Source organism: Oncorhynchus mykiss, chromosome 7, assembly GCF_057628025.1.
Source record: "Oncorhynchus mykiss isolate SJ-2025 chromosome 7, ASM5762802v1, whole genome shotgun sequence".
Lineage (NCBI taxonomy): Eukaryota > Metazoa > Chordata > Actinopteri > Salmoniformes > Salmonidae > Oncorhynchus > Oncorhynchus mykiss.
In genome coordinates, this window is record NC_143028.1 from 37,424,406 (window position 1) to 37,445,524 (window position 21,119).

The following is a 21,119-nucleotide window of genomic DNA, read 5'->3' on the forward strand; positions in this document are numbered from 1 at the left end:
TGGTGAGACAGATGATTACTCACAGGTGCGATAAGGCGCTCTGAAGATGTAGCCCTTGTTGTCCAGACTACGACGGTAATAGCTGGCGTTAAAAGGCTCAGGGTCCTCCTCCCAGGTCTCTGCAGCCCTGAGGATGAGCAACGACATTAAAAGTCATGGACAGAGCCAGGGCAAGAAGCTACTAAACTGTAACGTATAATGGCAGCTGCCTTGGTCCCAACTATCCTGGATATTTAGTACCGGTTTATGTGTTTGTTTACAAGCAAGATGATGAAAACATACAATTTTTTGATACATTTTAGGCACTTGCCTTTGGCACTTGAAGATGGTCCAATGTTTTAAACAAATGTTTGGGAGGCTTCACATGCAATGTACTGTACATACAACTTTGAAGGAAAGTTAGGTAGATTAATGAAATACTCACTTGTTGGGAAAAACTCTTGTAATTCCTCCATCTGTTGCAGCAAACACTGCCAAAAAGCCATATCTGCAAACCAGAACAGGAGCGTGAGAATACAGGATGTACACAAACAAATAGTACACATGCAGTCCTCTACTCACGTGGTGAGGTCTTTGGTCTTCCACACCTTCTCCACCAGCTGTCTGATGATGCCCGTGTCCAGGATGAGGTTATGAAGGAGCAGGTTGTCACCTGTTTTAGACCACAGGGAGGAAGGGGACATGCTTTAAGAGGCATTATGATGGTCAGCAAATTGTTGATTGAGATTGTGCATTCAAACACTGCGCACGGATGTAAAAAACGTAAGCAATGAGAACTCTGATCCTGCCATTACATTTCCACAAATGACGAGGTTGCGCTAAGAAAAGAGAGGTCGTCTCTCCCGAGGGAAATGGAGGGACTCACATTGTTTGGAGTCGGGAGTCACCTTCTCCATGAGAGCGATGAAGTTGAGCAGGAAGTCAGTGTTGTTGTTGGAGAGCTCCAGCTCATTGCAGTATTCCCTGAGGACAGTCAGCGGTGACATTTTTTTAGCCCCAACAACAGTTGAGAACAAACACACACATACAGTATCTGGCTTCCCACTTGCCTCTTACAGTATATCCTTTGAGCCGGGATACGGACGGCACTGATTTACAATGCATGAACCCGAATGCACATTCCCAAACACTCTCACAGCACACTCATAGAACTCATGCATGTCCTGCGGTTGTCAGGATATTCAAACATGCTGACGAGACGGGCTGTCAGAGTGAAATATGGCATAGAGGAGGGCTGGTGAACGCAGCACACACTGACAGCAGACTGAGTGAATACACTTGTCAGTCTCTCAGCACAGAGCTGGGAGCTTACAGGATGAAGGTCTGATCACGGCAAAAAGAAAACATGCAAATGAGGGGATTTTCAGTCACTTTTTTTTATATACCCGTTAACGTTATATCTTTATCTTTATTTTCTCGAGATTACATACTGAACAACCTCTGGAATATGCAAACACACACACACAAAACCATGCGGCACCAACGGGCGACATGCAAAAAGTGTGTGGGAGCACAGGAACGGTGCTTGGGGCAGGGAGGGTCCGTTTTGGGATGGGAGGGGTTACTTGGGCGGGAAGGGAGAAGGGTTGAATGCACTGAAATTCCAAATAAGTGGGCTATATAAATGATGTTGTTTTCAGAATCAGCTAAATAAAACAAAAGTGTCCTCACACTTCTCACTTTGTCAACAAAAAACACACAAAGTCAAACCAGGATATGAGAAAACCAACAGCAACAACAGCAACAATAACAACAACATAATCAAAATCACAGTCTTGAACCCCACAAGAAAAAAATGAGAGGTGTGACTGACAATAACAGATGACCCGTGGCTGAGGAGACTTATTGGTGTGACGTTGAAGTGTTGGGGGTTGAGGGATTGGGGTTTGGGCATGGTGGTGGTGAATAATAAACAGGATAATGCTGTGGGCTGAAGGTGATGGATAATAAACAGGGTAATGCTGTGGGCTGAAGGTGGTGGACAATAAACAGGGTAATGCTGTGTGCTGAAGGTGATGGATAATAAACAGGGTAATGCTGTGGGCTGAAGTGGGCGGATAATAAACAGGGTAATGCTGTGGGCTGAAGGTGGTGGATAATAAGCAGGGTAATGCTGTGGGCTGAAGGTGGTGGACAATAAACAGGGTAATGCTGTGGGCTGAAGGTGATGGATAATAAACAGGGTAATGCTGTGGGCTGAAGGTGGGGGATAATACGCAGGGTAATGCTGTGGGCTGAAGGTGGTGGATAATAAACAGGGTAATGCTGTGAGCTGAAGGTGAGGGATATTAAACAGGGTAATGCCGTGGGCTGAAGGTGGTGGATAATAAACAGGGTAATGCTGTGGGCTGAAGGTGGCGGATAATAAACAGGGTAATGCCGTGGGCTGAAGGTGGCGGATAATAAACAGGATAATGTCGTGGGCTGAAGGTGCGGGATAATAAACAGGGTAATGCTGTGGGCTGAAGGTGATGGATAATAAACAGGGTAATGTCGTGGGCTGAAGGTGATGGATAATAAACAGGGTAATGCTGTGGGCTGAAAGTGGCGGATAATAAACAGGGTAATGTCGTGGGCTGAAGGTGTCGGATAATAAACAGGGTAATGCTGTGGGCTGAAGGTGATGGATAATAAACAGGGTAATGCTGTGGGCTGAAGGTGGTGGACAATAAACAGGGTAATGCTGTGGGCTGAAGGTGGTGGATAATAAGCAGGGTAATGCTGTGGGCTGAAGGTGGTGGACAATAAACAGGGTAATGCTGTAGGCTGAAGGTGGTGGAAAATAAACAGGGTAATGCTGTGGGCTGAAGGTGGTGGATAATAAACAGGGTAATGCTGTGGGCTGGATGTGGTGGATAATAAATAGGGTAATGCTGTGGGCTGAAGGTGGCGGATAATAAACAGGGTAATGCTGTGGGCTGGATGTGGTGGATAATAAATAGGGTAATGCTGTGGGCTGAAGGTGGCGGATAATAAACAGGGTAATGCTGTGGGCTGGATGTGGTGGATAATAAATAGGGTAATGCTGTGGGCTGAAGGTGGCGGATAATAAACAGGGTAATGCTGTGGGCTGAAGGTGGTGAATAAACACCACAGTGTGGACCATCAAAACAAATGGGAAGACAGCAAGCATTCACACAGGGCTACCTGGGAGCTATGAATACATGTCCTTCAGACTCAAAACTGTTTGGCAGCAGAGATTCAAAATCTGCAACAGAAAGGGGAAGATTATCTGGGAAGAGCCATGAGCCGAGCAGTGGGGCACTCTGGGTACACAGCGGCTGTTCTTCAGGGTGCAGGGAGCGCGGAAGGGAGTTACCATAGCAACACCGAAGAAGAATCATGGGGGATACACCAGCATTAGCCAATATGGTGCCTCAAATGCAACCTGACTCTGCCTTTAACAGTTTCAACCAGCACTCACTTTCTTACTCATTTTCCACTTTAGTTCATCACCATTGAGAAATCGTCACCAGATCAAGCCAACCATTGTGATTTGATTTTGAAGTTAACTGTTCTTTTTTTTAAGTCGGAGAACTGACTCCCATCACACACCATGACGGGAAGTGAGTTCTCAGACAGATTAACCCATAATGAGTGCATTTCACAGGCAGGCATCAACATGGCCAACTATTGCAGGGAGAGGTGGTGGCGCAGGGGTCCTGATGGAAGTGGTCACCCCTCAGACTGGCAGGGGACACGGCTCAGAGAGACACACAATCAGGGGAAATGCATTGCATTGTGAAGGGCATATCAATGGGCAACTTGCTTTACCTCTAGTAAGCTAACCTAATTTGTTTTTATTCAGATAAATACGTTTTTTGTTATATCTATGATTCTCTGAACCTCATTAAATACAGCAATATATCTATTGTTATCTGACTTCCTTTACATTTCAGATAATCTCTATAAACCATGAGAAAGTAGATGAGACGTAGATATTTGACAACGAATTAATTGAAGGCCTGACTGCAGTTCTACGAGTGCCCAGGTAGTGTCGCGCCCACAGTGCCGTGCACATCCGGGTCATGGTTGTTTTTTAGGATGAAGTAGAGGGCCGTTCCCCCAGCAGTCTGAGGGCTGATAGGGGGAGGAAGGAGACAAGCTGATGGAGACAGGGGTTACAGAGGGACGACACACGAGGCAGGCGCCACGGGGCGCTCTGCCACGTACCCGACAACATGAGAGGACCAGAGTGGTCCACAGTGTGGCCCTAAAGAGATCCGTCAGCAGCACTAACACTAGCTACTGTAACATGGGCGAACAATTCAGTTGAGCTAACTAACACAGCCTGTTGTTCTAATACGGAGTCAACTTCAGGAACGCTAACATGCTAAACAAGCTTAGTAAGGCTAACATGGACGAACAATTCAGTTGAGCTAACTAACACAGTCTGTTGTTCTAATATGGGCTCAACTTCAGTAGGTAACATGCTAAATAACCTCAAGGCTAACATGGGGACTAAATCACCTGGGCTTAAACAGCTTGGCTAAAACTGCAGGTGGCCTTAGTCAAGCTAACATATTAATAGCCTAAATGCAGCAATCACGATGATGTTGTAAATAGTTAATAAACCGCGGTGACATTCTTAGACGTACTACCATGGGGGGGGGGGGGATCAATGGACTCAAATGAGACTCAAATAGGACCAGCCTTAGTTATACTCATATAAAACAATGGAGTTAACTTCAGTTTGTTGAACTACGTTATAATGACAAAATAGGCTTTAACATTACAGGGAGGCTTTCGCCTGCTCTAGTGTGAGGACAGTTAAGATGGAGAACGTCCTTAGCTCCACCGGGACTTTTGGAAGCGATGGCGGCTCCCTCAACTCCTGTACACTGGTGTGAGAGTTAAGACATCCTTTCAGCTACAATGGCATTGTAAGACAGGGAGAGAGACAGAGAGATGGAGGGGAGGAGAAAAAAAGGAAAGAGAGAGAGAGAGAGAGAGAGAGCGAAGGATAGAGACACAACCAGAGAGCTATCCACAGAGGGGAGGTGTAGAGGGACGAAATACAAAAAGGTTTTAACAGAGAACGTGGATATTAGCTGTCTTCTTTGGGTGTTTGGGGGTGTTAGAGACCTGAGAGTGACTGAAGCACCAGAGACGTGGGGGTGAGGTTGGAGACTGGAGGAGCCATCGTGAAAGAGATGGGGTCTAAGCTGCAGCAGGAGGGTGGGTGGGTGGGTGGAGAGTGAGGAGGAAGAGGAGAACGAGGAGGAGGAAGAGGAGGGTCTTGAAGGCAAGACGGGCAGGAACAGAGGCAAGCAGGCTGGGACAGGTGAGGGTGGGGGGGGCAGCGAGGGTGGGAGGAGGTTGAGGTGTGGGAAGAGGCAGCAGTAGGGAGTAGGAGGTAAAGGTAGGGAATGTGGACCAATATGGAGTATACTTGCCCTTCGTGTATGGAACTGTGTGGATCCGTCAGAGAAGTAGTGAGCAAGAAAAGAAACAGGGGGTAGGGGAAGGGGGAGGGGGGAGGGGGTCACAGACAATATTTTATTCAATTATTATTTGAATAAAAATATTGCTTTTTCAAAAGAAAGAAACCAATTAAGTCAAACAGACGATAAAGGAAAATAAATGAAGAACAAACACCTTTTTTGCAAGAGCAAACAAGAAACTGAACAGAATGAGGACAAAGGAAAACCAGGAAGTCGAGAAACAGAACGAAAGAAGAAACCGTAAAGGACAAAAAAAAAAACGAACTGAGAAAGTTAACCATGGAGGTTCCCAAAATAAACAGAACAGAACGAACCAGGAAGAGAGCGGACCAACAGGGTCTGGAGAAAGAAAGCATGAGAGAGACAACAGGTGTCCCCATTCAGACCCACTGAACCCAAACTCCCACAGAGGAAGGACAGACCCTCGTCACGGGCCGTGGGAGTTTATCTACTGAATGATTCCAAAGCTAAATACAAAACAGCAACAAGGAACAGTCCAACAGAAAATGATCACACATCTAGGAACTCAACAGGAACACAACTCAATAGAAACCAAAATCAAAACGCGAGAGAAAAGAGTGAAAAGCATGCCTGTTTTCACCGGTTTGGAAACATCAAAAAAGTTTCAAACACAGACGCTTCAGAATCATTGCTTGTTGGTGGAGAAGAGGCGAGAGCATTTGGCAAAGAAAAATAATAGCACAAAGACACCATTATTTTCACCTTAATAACACAGTAAAACCACAGCTTTCACCTTTCTGTCATTTTCAGATTTTTTCTTCAACAGTTGTGAAGAAAAAAAATCACCATAGTGTACAGCACAGTATGAAGACAGGAGGGTAGATAGGGGGGGGTGGGGAGATGAAAGAGTTTCACTCCCTAGATGTCCCTGTCACAGGGGAGGAGAGGGGGGCGAAAAGAGGAGAGGGGTATAGAGGAATGCTCCACTCTGATCGTCCCTGCGATGGTGTTCGCTGGAGACCCCGGATGCAGGACTTAGTAAGGGGGGGGGCGTAAGGTCACATTTGGGAGAGAGAGAAAGAGTAGAGAGAGAGGGCTGGTGTTGGGTGTCTCCTGGTACTTACACTGCACCTGCAGGATCTGGTCACTCAGGTTAGCCTTGATGTGGTTCTCACTGTACGTGGGCAGAACCAGCCCGAGACTGGAGTGGTGAGGCAGACACAGAACAACATCAGCATCCTAGTATTTAAGTCCTAATACACACGCGCACGTGCACCGCCACACACAGAGCCTTCGCCTTGGACACAAATGACAGCATTCTCTAATCGGGAGGTGTGAACAACCTGCACTCAAAACAACACAAGAGGTTTAAATGATCAGAGAAACACAGCAACTGTTTCAGCTTAACGATGTGCTAATAGAACTGAAGAGTGGGACCGTGTTCAAGTCAGCTGGCTCCACAGAAACCAACACCTGGCTCCTAGCCAACAGAGATAAAAAAAAAAATACATTTATAAAAAAAAAACATTTCTAGGTCTATTGAATATCATAAAATGTAATTTGCAAAGTGTTGCCTGGAGGAAATGGTGTTATAATGTCACTTGGAGATGGATACAATGCATAGAGCATGCAGTTATTTTGTGCTTTATGATCCCATTACAGTTATTTTACAAGAGAAAGGAGTGTGTGTCTTAATTTGTGGTGATTTCAGTGAATAATCCACTATGCAGAAAGCAGATTTTGTGGATACTCATGGTTGATAGACGGAGCCCATATTTCTACACACCAGTGCTTGATAAATGACACTCGTCGAAAGCACGTTTCTGAGATGTAGAGATGGGTTATAGATCTTTATCCACAGGGTAATAGGGGGTCTGAACTCACCTCCAGGTCTCAGTCTTACCGCCAGGGTCGTATACGGTTGGAAACTGTAGCAAACTATTTTGCAACGGAGAACGTCTTGCAACGAAAACAAGCTTCTTATTGGACAAGTTCAGGTAGTCCCTCCCCTCTGTTTGGTTTCTAGAGAATTCTACCCAGATGAAGGCTGGTTGCTTAGCACCCACCTGTAATCTGTGCCTTCCACCGGTGTCCAGGTGTATGTCCGCATAGCCTCATCAATGTACCTCTGCAATCAGACAACAACACTCTGATCAGCATCAGAATCCCTTCCTCAATTTTGCTGTATTGTTTTGAAAAAGACTAAATCTAAGTAACGCACACACATACACATATATATATATATATATATATGCCTTTGGAAAGAATTCAGACCCCTTGACTTTTTCTACATTTTGTTATGTTACAGCTTTATTCTAAAATGGATAAAAAATGTTTTACAAATCTTCAGCAATATACACACAATACTCAATAACTTAATTGAGGTCCACCTGTGTTAAATTACATTTATCGGACATGATTTGGAAAGGCACACCTGTCTATATAAGGTCCCACAGTTGACAGTGCATTTCAGAGCAAAAACCAAGCCATGAGGTCGAAGGAATTGCCCCTAGAGCTCTGAGACAGGATTGTGATGAGGTACAGATCTGGGGAAGGGTATCACTCTGACAGAGCTCTAGAGTTCCTCTGTGGAGATGGGAGAACCTTCCAGAAGGACAATCATCTCTGCAGCACTCCACCAATCATGCCTTTACGGAAGAGTGGCCAGACGGAAGCCTCTCCTCAGTAAAAGGCACATGACAGCCCACTTGGAGTTTGCCAAAAGGCACCTAAAGGACTCTCAGGCCATGAGAAACAAGATTCTCTGGTCTGATGAAACCAAGATTGGAATTCTCTGGCCTGAATGAAAAGCGTCACGTCTGGAGGAAACCTGCAACCATGCTGTGTTTTTCAGAGGAAGGGACTGGGAGACTAGTCAGAATCGAGAGAAAGATGAACGGAGCAAGTATAGAGAGACCCTTGATGATAACCTGTTCCAGAGCGCTCAGAACCTCAGACTGGGGTGAATGTTCATCTTCCAACAGGACAACAACTCTAAGCACACAGCCAAGACAACGCAGGAGTGACTTCGGGACAAGTATCTGAATGTCCTTGTGTGGCCGGGCCGTAGCTCGTACTTGAATTCGATCAAACATCTCTGGAGAGACCTGAAAATAGCTGTGCAGCGATGCTCCCCATCCAACCTGGCAGAGCTTGAGAGGATCCGCAGAGGAAAATGGGAAAAACTCCCCAAATACAGGTGTGCCAAGCTTGCAGCGTCATACCCAAGAAGACTCAATGCTGTAATCGCTGCCAAAGGTGCTGAGTAAAGGGTCTGAATACTTATGTAAATATGCTATTTCAGTTTTTTGTATTTGTTATAAATTAGCGACAATGTCTAACACCCTGTTTTTACTTTGTCATTATGGGGTATTGCGTGTACATTGATGAGGGACAAACAAAAATATGTATTACATTTTAGAATGAAGCTGTAACTTAACAAAATGTGGAAAAAGTCAAGGGGTCTGAATACTTTCCGAAGGCACCGTATATATAAAGAATCTCTTCCTCAAAAACAACTTGAACTGTAGTACAACAAGTTGTACGGTAGTCCTAACTCAAGTTATTCTGGATGGGACCGGCACGGATCATATATTGATGACTTGCCTCATCAACTGACTTAATGAGGGTCTTGATTTTCCTTTGCCCTGTTTTTCCATCAATCATGTCACGACGGATCTGCGAGAGAGCGAGGGATAGAAACAGACAGAATATGAGACGGGGAAAGAAAATGACAAGGAAATGACAAAGGCAAAAGGGAGATGGAGAGTTACTTCTACGCTAACCAAAACCAGCTGTAACATTTGATTCAACAGTTTGGTCACGGGACCACTGTAATACAGTTGTAGTTGAAATGTTAGAGATGTGTGGGTGTTCAGGTGATCACTGTCTTTACCTCCTCCTTTTTACTGTCCTCCAGCTCAGCATCCAGGAAGTCCAGAGTGACAGGCTCTCTGAAGTTAATGGTCTGCGAGAGAGAGAGACATGCAGCCAACCAGACACCAGGAATAATACCCGTATCTGGGTAGAAAATCCAAGACCTCCAGAACAGAGAAATACAAATGATATATAGAACTAGAGTCAGTAGGAGTGATTTGAGGACAGTTTGGGTCCTACCTTAGGTTGTAAGTTGGGGTGCAGGAGCAAATAGCCATTTTTGTCGATTGCATACGTGTATCCATTGGCTCCAAGCTGTAGGGACAGAGTTGAGACTTAAAACCAGTGAAAAAAGTAACGATATTTCTACTGCATGTGAGCTGCGTGCATGTGTGACGTACTTACCCTATACGTTGGCGTCTTCCTCTTAATTTCGTTGATCGCAACATCCACTCCCATGACACCAAGGACGAGCTGAGTCTGTGTAAAGACAACACAGACGGCAAAAGTTGAAATATTTGAACTCTGGTGGCGACTTCTATCTACCGTGGCAGCTGACGGCATTCAACGCCAGCCTCAACGGCATTCACCATCGTGCTCTCAATGAAAACAATGACATCTGGTCTGCCAACTACGGTCTACCTCGTACCATCTAAATGCAGCATTAGTGCATTCATCTTAAGAAGGCTAGGTGAGACAACTACATATCACAGTCGTAGTAGGTACATTTTTCCACAATAACGAAGTTATCTGCAAAGTTGGTGCTAGTAGTAAAAGACAAGTGTGATTTCAAATAAATCGTCAGGGTGTCACGCCCTGATCTGTTTGACCTGTCTCTGTGCTTGTCTCCACCCCCCACCAGGTGTCTCCCTCTCTCATTATCCCCTGTGTATTTATATCTGTGTTCTCTGTTTGTCTGTGGCCAGTTTGTTTTGTTCGTCTTGCCTACCAGTGGTTTTCCTCTTGCTCCTGTCTGTTCTAGTTCCTGGTTTCCCGGGATTGGCCATTCTGCCTGCCCTGAGACTGCCTGCCGTTCTGTACCTTTTGGACTCTGATCTGGATTACTGAACACTGCCTGCCCTTGACCTGTCGTTTTGCCTGCCCTCTGTTCTAGTAATAAACTTTTGTTAGGGTTTCAGAAGTATGAGCATCTGTACCTCTCTCACTGATCCTGTCATCACATTATCATTCAGCCTCTCACATTAAGAAGCAGAGGCTGCACACACACCCACACACACTCATACACTCACACTCACAGACACAGTGGAAGCACACACACAGCAAACGGGGCCTTTAGACTGACTGCTGAAAAGCTGTCCTCACCATCTGTGACTTATAACCATGTGTACCATCTGACTAATCTATATCTACACCCTGGAACTGAGTCAATTTGTCATAGCATCACTCTGTTTTTAAAGCCTGCGTGATTCAAGAGTCAATATTTTCTATTTGGTTTTAACAGTTGATTCAGTGGGAGCTAAGCAACAGATTGTACATCAAAAATCCAATCAAATGAACTTTTATTTGTCATATGCGCAAAAAATACAAATAAAATAGTAACAAGAGGAATAAAATAAATTACATGAGAATGGAGCTATATACAGCGAGTACCAGTACCAGATCAATGTGCAGAGGTATATACAGGGAGTACCAGTACCAGATCAATGTGGAGAGGTATATACAGCGAGTTACAGTACCAGATCAATGTGGAGCTATATACAGGGAGTACCAGTACCAGATCAATGTGCATAGGTATATACAGGGAGTACCAGTACCAGATCAATGTGCAGAGGTATATACAGGGAGTACCAGTACCAGATCGATGTGGAGCTATATACAGGGAGTACCAGTACCAGATCAATGTGCAGAGGTATATACAGGGAGTACCTGTACCAGATCAATGTGCAGAGGTATGAGGTATGAGGTATTTGAGGTAGATATGTACATGAAGGCAGGGTAAAGTGACTAGGCATCAGGATAGATAATAATAAGGTATTTGAGGTAGATATGTACATGAAGACAGGGTAAAGTGACTAGGCATCAGGATAGATAATAATAAGGTATTTGAGGTAGATATGTACATGAAGACAGGGTAAAGTGACAAGACATCAGGATAGATAATAATAAGAGTAAAATAAAGAACAGAGCAGAGGCAGCAAATGATGTGTAAAAGTGTGTGTGTGTGTGAGTGTGCGTGTATGTGTGTAATGGGTATGTATGTGTGTTTGTATTGTGTCGGTCTGCATGTGTGTTATGTGTGTGTGCATGTAGTGCACGTGTGTGGGTTTTGTGTGGGAGTGTCAATGTGGTGTCCCCCGTATTTGGTTTGTATATATGGTCTAGTGAGTGTGCGTAGGGTCAGTGCAAGATAGAGTTTGTGCAGATAGTTTGGGTACCATTAATTGACTATTTAGCAGTCTGGCACCGCCTGATATAGATGTCCTGGATGGCAGGGAGCTCGGCCACGTACTGGGCAGTCCACACCACCCTCTGTAGCACTTTGTGGTCCAGGGCTGTGCATTTGCCATACCAAGCGGTGATGCAGCCAGTCAAGATGCTCTTGATGGTGCAGCTGTAGAACTTCTTGAGGATCCGAGGGCCCATGCCAAATCTTTTCAGCCTCTTTAGGGGGCCGTGCCCTCTTCCCGACAGTGTGGGTGTGTGTGGACCATGTTAGGTCCTTAGTGATGTAGAAGAAACTTGAAGCTCGTGTCTCGCTCCACAACAGCCATGTCAATGTGGATGGGAGCGTGCTGTCCTCTCCTTCTCCTATACTCCACAATCAGCTCCTTGGTCTTACTGACGTTGAAGGAGAGCTTGCTGTCCTGGCACCACACTGCTAAGTCCCTGACCTCTCTGTAGGCTGACTCAGCGCTGTCTGTGATCAGGCCTATCACCGTTGTGACGTCAGCAAACTTAATGATGGTGTTGGATTCATGCGTGGTCATGCAGGATCCAGTTGCAGAGGGAAGGGTTCTGTCCCAGGGTCCGTAGCTTGGTGATGAGCTTGGAGGAGACTGTTAGTCTATGACCAGCATTCTCACATAGTTATTTCTCCTCATGTCCATGTGGGAGAGGGCAGTGTGAAGTGCAATTTAGATTGTGTTATCTGTGGATCTATTGGGGTGGTATGCGAAATGGAATGGGTCTAGTCTGTCTGGAATGATAGTGTTGATGTGTGTCATGACCAGACTTTCAAAGCACTTCTTAATTACAGATGTGAGTGCTACAGGGCTATAGTCATCTAGGCAGGTTACCTTGGAGCCCTTGGGAACAGGGACAATGGTGGTCAGCTTGAAACATGTTGGGATTACAGACTGGGAGAAGGATATATTGACAATGTCTGTGAAGACACTTGCCAGCTGGTCTGTACATGACTAGAGAACGCCCGCTGGTATTCCGTCTGGCCCGACGGCCTTGTGATTGTTAACCTGTTAAAACGTTTTGGCTCACATTAGCCACGGAGAGAGAGAGATCACACAGTCATCCGGAAAAACAGAGGCTTTCACGCAAGGCACAGTGTTATATTCCTCGAAGCGAGCATAAAAGACATTTAGTTCATTTGGGAGTTCTGCATCACTGGGCAACTCATGGTTGGGTTTCCCTTTGTAATCCGTTATTGTCTGCAAGCCCTGCCATATACGACGAGCGTCAGAGCCAGTGTAATAGGCTTCTACCTTCCTCCTATATTGTCCTTTCACATGTTTGATGTCTTGTCGGAGGTCGTAGTGGGTTTTCTTGTATGCGTCCTTGTCCGTGTCCCGTTCCTTGTAAGCGGTAGCTCTAACCTTTAGCCCCGTGCGGATATTGCCTGTAATCCATGTTTTTTTGGTTTAGATACTATCTTATAGTCACTGGGGGGGACAACATCGTTTATGAACTTGTTGATGAAGCCCGTGACTGTTGTGGGAAACTCCTCAATGCTATCGGATGAATCCCGCAACACATCCCAGTATGTACTAGCAAAACAGTCTTGTAGCGTCACATCTGCTTCATCTGACCACTTCCGTATTGAGTGCATCACTGGTACTTCCTGTTTGAGCATTTGTTTGTATACAGGAGAATAGAGCCGTGGTCAGATTTGCCAAAGGTAGGATGAGGGAGGGACTTGTCTGGAGTTTCTTGCTTGTTTATGGCCCCATACAGTTTGTTGAGTGCCAGAGTGGCGCTGGCTTGGGACAGGGTGTAGACAGTTGTAATAATTATGGATGAGAACTCTCTTACCATGAGGTATTCTATATCAGGTGAACAAAAGCTTGAGATTTCCTTCACACTTGAAGCAGCACACCAGTTGTTATTTATGGAAAAAAAACACCCTCTACCTCCTTTTGACTTCTCTGAAGCCTCTGTACGATCCTGTCGTTGCACGGAGAATCCACTGAGTACTACGTGCATAGCGTCGTCATCCAGACACGTTTCAGCAAGACATGTAATATTGCAGCTTTTAAAGTCTATCTGATAGGAGACTCTCAAACAAAAATCATCCATCTTATTCTCCAGTGACTGGACAATTGCCAATAGAACAGAGAGGAGTGCCGTTCTGGTTTTCTCCTCGCCTCAATTTCACCAGGACTTCACCTCGTCTCCCCTTTCCACGCCTGCAGCGTTTTGCTAGCCCTTTGAACAAAGGAAAAGGGTCCGGTATGAACAGTGGAAAAGCTGAGTCGGAGTTGAAGTCGCATTTGAAGTCAAAATCGAGGTTAGTAACTGTCGATCTGATGTCCAGAAGTGCTTAGCGGTCATATGTGATAATAGTATGAACTTTCTGTACAAAAAAAGTTTTTAAAAAATATGATAAAAGTCACTATATAGCAAAGCTGGGTTGGAACCGAGGCAAGCCAAGCAAAGCTGAACTGGACTGGTTACACATGCAGCATAGTTGCAAAGCCGAGCTGGTCTGTGTCAGCCCTATAGTGTGAATCAGACATGAGTGGAAGGATATATCAGAGCTGCTGGGCCTGTTGCCACCTCAGGGGGTCAGTGTTGCCCTGCGGTCGTTCGGTCGCTGCACCAGGATGGGAGGGTGCCATGAGACATGACTGATGCTCAACATTAGGGAGTTACAGAGAAGGAAAGGGACTACATGTTGTAGTCAGGATTCCTGTTGTCTTACAATGGTGCAAACCCTGTTGCTCAAATGGGAAGTCTGTATCTAAGTTAGTACTGACGCAATATCGGTTTATGTATCGGGATCTGTTGACAGTGGTCCTCATAACCGCCCTGAGACCTTTTGAAGATGAACAGGGCAATAAATAAATGAAGTCTAGGAACTTGTTAATCAGTGTAAACCCTAATGCTGGTAATGTTCACCTGAGAGTTTGCGTCAGCGGTGAGGTTGAAGACCGGCATAGTCCCGGTGATGACCAGACCCAGACCCTGAACACACAAACAACATAGCAAAATCAACATCTTAGCACACAGGACTTCACAAGGTCCTGTTAGCATCTACATAACGTTTTGCCATCTAAAACATAGCTATGTTATGACTCAAAAGAGACGTTTGCAAGCTAAAGAGCTTGAAGTGTGGCTAGTACAAGGTAAAAACTGAAATGTAATGTAGCAGAGACATTGTGTTGCTAGTCATCAGTCTGTGTCTTACCAGAGCATCCTGGTAGACGTTGGTCCATTGGACCAGCTTGGCCTTGGGCCCAGCCAGCACCATGGGCCGACCCAGCACATCCAGGTACTCCTGAGACATGGAGAACATGGAGGAGAACACACACGTCAGAGCAATGACACACACACAGACACACACACAGACACACAGACACACACAGCATCTACTGCTTGATAGTGCTTGCCTTTCAGTGGGGGTTGCTAAAACAGTGAGCTGTAAGAGCATGTCACCCTTATTCAACGCAAAGCTATAAGACCCTGACAAGTCTTCTCCTCGTCATATTAACCGGTGGGCCAACAGTAGAAGCTGCCTAGTGCTGAGGAGCAGTAAAGCCTGCGGACGGTCTTCAGCCATTCAGAGTCGTTATTCGTCATTATGAATCAGCTATTAAAAACACAATAGGAGTGCCAGGGGGCACTTGGCACAAACAGGCCAATCTCCCACTGGCTCTCTGTGTTCAGCACGGCAGTGTGAAAACGCCTCTCTGTGTTGGAAAACAAGGGTTAAGGGTTAAACTCACGAGTGATTCAATGCCCCCTTTACATGATGGAATATTCCATCATAGCACTCAGACCTTAACCATAACCGTCTGTGTATACCTGTTTACCACACAAGCAGTGTCGCCCTGTGGGAACACAGTGTTGTTCCAATGTCGTGCCTTTGACCGTTTGTTATTCATTGGCTGAACACTGAGGTGCTGACAGGCGTCACCTATTCTATTATTAGCTCAGTAAAACTCCCGTTTAACGGGCCACAGGGAGATATTTCATCAAAATGATGACAGGCAGACCTTTTCACGGGATGTAGGGGACATTTTCCGCCTGACTAGAACAATCTAGCGAACATTAAAGTCAGCCAGCAGAAAGGCTGAGGAGGTCCGAGGGAACCAGAACCACACGTAGGTAGAGGCCAGAGTCCAAGGGCCCTCGCTAACAGTTCTGTGGGTTAATGTGTTGCTACAACCAGGGACAACTTCACGTGCCTCCAACAGGCCAACCAATTAGCATTTTGTCTGTTTAATGCAACTACACTGTGAAATACAGGCTACATCAGCTACATGCATGTGTAACTGACTACACTGTGAAGTACAGGCTACATCAGCTACATGTATGTGTAACTGACTACACTGTGAAACACAGGCTACATCACCTACATGTATGTGTAACTGACTACACTGTGAAATACAGGCTACATCAGCTACATGTATGTGTAACTGACTACACTGTGAAATACAGGCTACATCAGCTACATGTATGTGTAACTGACTACACTGTGAAATACAGGCTACATCAGCTACATGTATGTGTAACTGACTACACTGTGAAATACAGGCTACATCACCTACATGTATGTGTAACTGACTACACTGTGAAATACAGGCTACATTACCTACATGTATGTGTAACTGACTACACTGTGAAATACAGGCTACATCAGCTACATGTATGTGTAACTGACTACACTGTGAAATACAGGCTACATCACCTACATGTATGTGTAACTGACTACACTGTGAAATACAGGCTACATTAGCTACATGTATGTGTAACTGACTACACTGTGAAATACAGGCTACATTACCTACATGTATGTGTAACTGACTACACTGTGAAATACAGGCTACATCAGCTACATGTATGTGTAACTGACTACACTGTGAAATACAGGCTACATCAGCTACATGTATGTGTAACTGACTACACTGTGAAACACAGGCTACATCACCTACATGTATGTGTAACTGACTACACTGTGAAATACAGGCTACATTACCTACATGTATGTGTAACTGACTACACTGTGAAATACAGGCTACATCAGCTACATGTATGTGTAACTGACTACACTGTGAAATATAGGCTACATTAGCTACATGTATGTGTAACTGACTACACCGTGAAATACAGGCTACATCACTTACATGTATGTGTAACTGACTACACTGTGAAATACAGGCTACATCAGCTACATGTATGTGTAACTGACTACACTGTGAAATACAGGCTACATCAGCTACATGTATGTGTAACTGACTACACTGTGAAATACAGGCTACATCAGCTACATGTATGTGTAACTGACTACACTGTGAAATACAGGCTACATCAGCTACATGTATGTGTAACTGACTACACTGTGAAATACAGGCTACATCAGCTACATGTATGTGTAACTGACTACACTGTGAAATACAGGCTACATCACCTACATGTATGTGTAACTGACTACACTGTGAAATACAGGCTACATCAGCTACATGTACGTGTAACTGACTACACTGTGAAATACAGGCTACATCACCTACATGTATGTGTAAACATGCTGCAGTCCCATGTCCCATGTTTCATGAGCTGAAATAAAATAATTTTTTTATACGCACAAAAAGCCTATTTCTCTTAACTGTTGTGCACAAATGTGTTTAAGTCCCTGTTAGTGATCATTCCTTCTTTGCCAAGATAATCCATCCACCTGACAGGTGTGACATATCAAGAAGCTGATTGAACAGCATGACTGTTACACAGGTGCACCTTGTGCTGGGGGACAATAAAAGGCCACTCTAACATGTGCAGTTTTGTCGCACAACACAATGCCACAGATGTCTCAAGTGTTGTGGGAGCATGCAATTGACACGCTGACTGGAGGAATGTCCAACCGAGCTGGTACTAGATCATTTAATGTTAATTTCTCTACCATAAGCCGCCTCCAATGTCGTTTTAGAAAATTTGGCAGTACGTCCAACCAGCCTCACAACAGCAGACCACATGTATGGTGTCGTGTGCGTGTTAGTAATCTATACCAAGGCAGCCCTATAACTTGTTATAATGCAACATTATATGATGGGGATTTCTACAATGTGTAGTGCAGCCCAGGTGCGTCTAGTGCTCCTACATGAACCAGTCCTGTTGCACACCTGCTGTAGGAAACCTATTAGAATAAGTGGCAGTTCTCAGAATATAATTATGCCAGAGTTAATGGAACAGCTGACAGTCTATTCAGGGGCCCTGATCGCTCTGTGGGGCTGGGGGAGGAGGAGGGGTAGGAAGGGGGAACGAGGTGCATAGAGCCCCCCAGCAACTCACTCAATTTCTACAGCTGGAATGAGGTTATCCCAAGGGACTATGGGACCAGGTAGTGCCTGGAGCAGAGTGGAGGTCGGCGAAGGAGGGTGGAGGGGCCACGGGTGTGTGGGGCAGAGGAGCCAGAGGTGTGTGCGTGTTTGTTTGTGCATGTGCGTGTGTGTGTGTGTGTGTGGTAATGCAGTTGGGGGACTAGAGAAGGGGTGGATTAGGCAGCACAGCAGGTCTGCGCTAACTAAGACCTGCTAGAGGACAGAGGAGAGCTTTAATCACTCTCTCTCTCTCCCTGTTACTTTCTCTCTTTCCGAGCCTCCTCGTGTCCTCGTGGAATGGTACATTTCAAGGCCTCATCTGCAATCTGCACAGTTGTCCTCAAAGAGAGTAACAAACTCAAAGTTAAGTAGAAAACACACCCTAAACAAAGATACAGCATCCCGATGTGTTCAGGATTCACACGAGTGTAAATAGTCACGCATGGATACACATATTACACACACTGGAGGATATCTGACCTGCGTGTTAATTCTGATGGCGCCAATGGATGGAATCTCGTAGTAGAATCCTGAAGAACAAAGTGAGAGAATTTGTTCGGTCAATCCACAACGGTAACCAGCAACATGCAACTGCCCTATTGTAATGTGCGCTGTAAAGGTAACGCTCTCAGTGTCGGCATCTTAAAGACCATAGGATGAAGTAACACAAACAGCCCAGCGAAGTGCAATCATCTCAAGCGAGCAGGGCACGTGTAGTGCTATCCTTTCAAAATGACTCCTCAGCAGAATGCTGATTGTTCTCTACGGGGGAGAAACTCCATTTAGTAACCCATTACTTGTGTTGGTTATGTAATTATGTCACTTGGTGTGAAACGCTCTGTGTGTGTTTGTGTGAGTGTGTGTACTGTGTGACTGATTGGCACTAGGGTGCTATGGGGAAGCAGGATGGGGGGCCATTGGCCTCCAGTCTTATCGCCATTGTACTGCAGGATGTAAATGTCATGTGATCGAGGGTCTCACTGAGGATGCTGCGGCCGAGCCTCAATGCAGAGCAGAGCAGGGCTGCTGATTAGTGATGGAGGAGAGGAGAGCCACTCTCTCACTCTGGGTCAATAACTGCTGCCGTTCCCCAAGTTATTAAAGCTGAGTGTTTATACAAAGAGCCGCGTAACGGAGACAACACACTTGGAATGTTAAGAGGCGGGAACGGCTGTCGGTTTTTTTGTAATTTTTTGGGGGAAACAAATTGCGTTCTCGCAAAATAGTGCCTGTGAAATATATTACAGAATCTCTGGTGCCGAGTACATTTCTGTAAAGTTACAGGGAAAATGTATTCAAATGACAGTATTATTAAGCCGGCCACCAGGATAATGCTGTAATCACGGTAGCATCCACAGAAGCGCACGCCCACAAACTATGACTGTGCTCAGAACAGTAGCTCCTTCGCTTGCTTTGTGCTATTGTGTGACGCCTCCAGTTGTAGGACACGACACAAGGAGCGACAAAGGAAACCGACGTAGAAGCGAATGAGCATGGACTGGGGATCCATGTGTGTTTAAGTGTGTGAAGGTGAGAAGGTTTGGCATGTCATTATAGGGTGTCTCTGGATAGCACAATGAGGTACGACTATATTTAAAACTATATTTAAAAGGACGGCTCCATAGAGGAGAGGACGTCAATAACCATTGTCTTAGGTCGGCATTGGCTTTGGTGCCACGCTAATGGTTAGAGTGAGTGGCACGCTGGCACAGAGGAGTAATCCTGGACTTCCCACATGCCGCCTGCCTGACTGAGAGATGGTGGCCATCGTTATCAACACACAGCCAGGCTCCACACGATAATTCATTACAACATGCGGGGAGGGAGGTACTTCTGAAGCACTCTGACGGCTCTGCAGGAAATAAATGAGTCAGCCTTCGATAGGAGGCATGCTGCTTGTGACAGGAAGAAGGGAACGCTAAGTGTATAAGAGAAATGTTGAGACACTGAGAAACCCAACAACAGAGGGGATAAAGAGGGAGAGAGCGAGGAGAGAGAGAGAGAGACGTTTTTGTTCCAGAAAGAGTGAAAAAAAAAGAGTTTAACCGAGAGAGCAGAAAAGTGGAATTCGGCATTGGTTATAGTGCAGAGCGGGCTGAGTGTCGTGAGGTCATGAGGGCCGATGGTCAAGGAGGAAAGCTCAGTCATCTGGGTCGGGGAGAGTTGGGCATTTCGACTGGAGTTTGGTTACATCATTACACCATTATAATCACATATTTTCTCGTTTCTCTTTGCTGGACTTGGGTAACGCTGAGATTGTACAGGTAAATCAGTCCATGTCCATACAGTTTATAGACACACCCTCTTACTCACCTTTGTTGGCACAAGCTATCCACTGCAAAGGTGTGACATCATAGTTGTGCTGCCCGACTGAAAAGGTAAATACTCGGATCTGAGAGAAGAGGGGATAGTGAGCGGAGAGGGTGAAAAACTGGACATTACTCTCGTACAGCGAGAACGTATGACGGCGGAAGCATTTCAAGCCAGGGCGTGAGCGAGGACGAGGAAGAAAAACGGTAGGAGAGGGAGATGGAACGACAGAGAGAGAGAGAGAGGAAAGAGAGTGAGTGTGGGCATGTGTTGGCTGTAATTTCCTGGGCTCTGGTGATAAAGTGGCTAATTAGTCAGCAGGTCAGAGCTGTTAACACCTGCAGCAAGACAAGAAAAGAGACAGAGAAACAGAGAGAGAGAGAGAGAGAGAGAGAGAGAGATGACAGGGATGGAAAGTAATGCCAATGAGGAAGAAAGGAGGAAACACACACCAAAAGGCTAGATCTAGTATGTCCAAGGATGGAAGTGTTGGAATCATTAAGATTCTCACCCCCCCCCCCCCCCCCCACACCTGCTGTTGAGAAACATGGTATTTATTTCATAAGGACAAAGGGATGAGAGGGAGATGGGAGACCACAGGCTGGTTTATCATCTCAGGGACTGATTCATTGGCAGACTTGGATTGATGAATAGATCCTTGGTTAATTGGGGACAGGACTCACGGTTTTGTTGGGCCAGTTGTACTTCTCAAAGATGTCCTGGGCACGATCCTCTCCTCCATCTGTAAACATCATTATCATCTTATTGCAGCCCGCCCTCGGGGCGCCGGTATCCTGTGGAA

The 21,119-nt window shown here is 45.5% G+C and overlaps 1 protein-coding gene across 6 annotated transcripts in view; it reads right to left on the reverse strand.

Moving 5' to 3' along the window:
- The window catches only part of LOC110527806 (voltage-dependent calcium channel subunit alpha-2/delta-2), a 325,465-nt gene that overhangs the window by 12,422 nt on the left and 291,924 nt on the right, over positions 1-21,119 (reverse strand). For 2 of the 6 annotated variants that reach the window (XM_036983281.2, XM_090240879.1), the window contains 16 exons: positions 21,001-21,111; positions 20,321-20,399; positions 18,488-18,537; positions 14,881-14,970; positions 14,592-14,657; positions 9,687-9,761; positions 9,522-9,596; positions 9,301-9,372; positions 9,012-9,083; positions 7,472-7,533; positions 6,530-6,606; positions 3,148-3,208; positions 866-963; positions 562-652; positions 425-487; positions 24-127 (listed from right to left, as the gene is read on the reverse strand). In XM_036983281.2, coding sequence (XP_036839176.1) covers positions 24-127; positions 425-487; positions 562-652; positions 866-963; positions 3,148-3,208; positions 6,530-6,606; positions 7,472-7,533; positions 9,012-9,083; positions 9,301-9,372; positions 9,522-9,596; positions 9,687-9,761; positions 14,592-14,657; positions 14,881-14,970; positions 18,488-18,537; positions 20,321-20,399; positions 21,001-21,111 — 1,246 coding nt within the window. Of the gene's footprint in view, positions 1-23; positions 128-424; positions 488-561; positions 653-865; positions 964-3,147; positions 3,209-5,059; positions 5,412-6,529; positions 6,607-7,471; positions 7,534-9,011; positions 9,084-9,300; positions 9,373-9,521; positions 9,597-9,686; positions 9,762-14,591; positions 14,658-14,880; positions 14,971-18,487; positions 18,538-20,320; positions 20,400-21,000; positions 21,112-21,119 lie in introns of those variants that run through there. The other 4 variants (XR_016497237.1, XR_016497236.1, XM_090240880.1 and 1 more) reach the window with 2 other exon arrangements.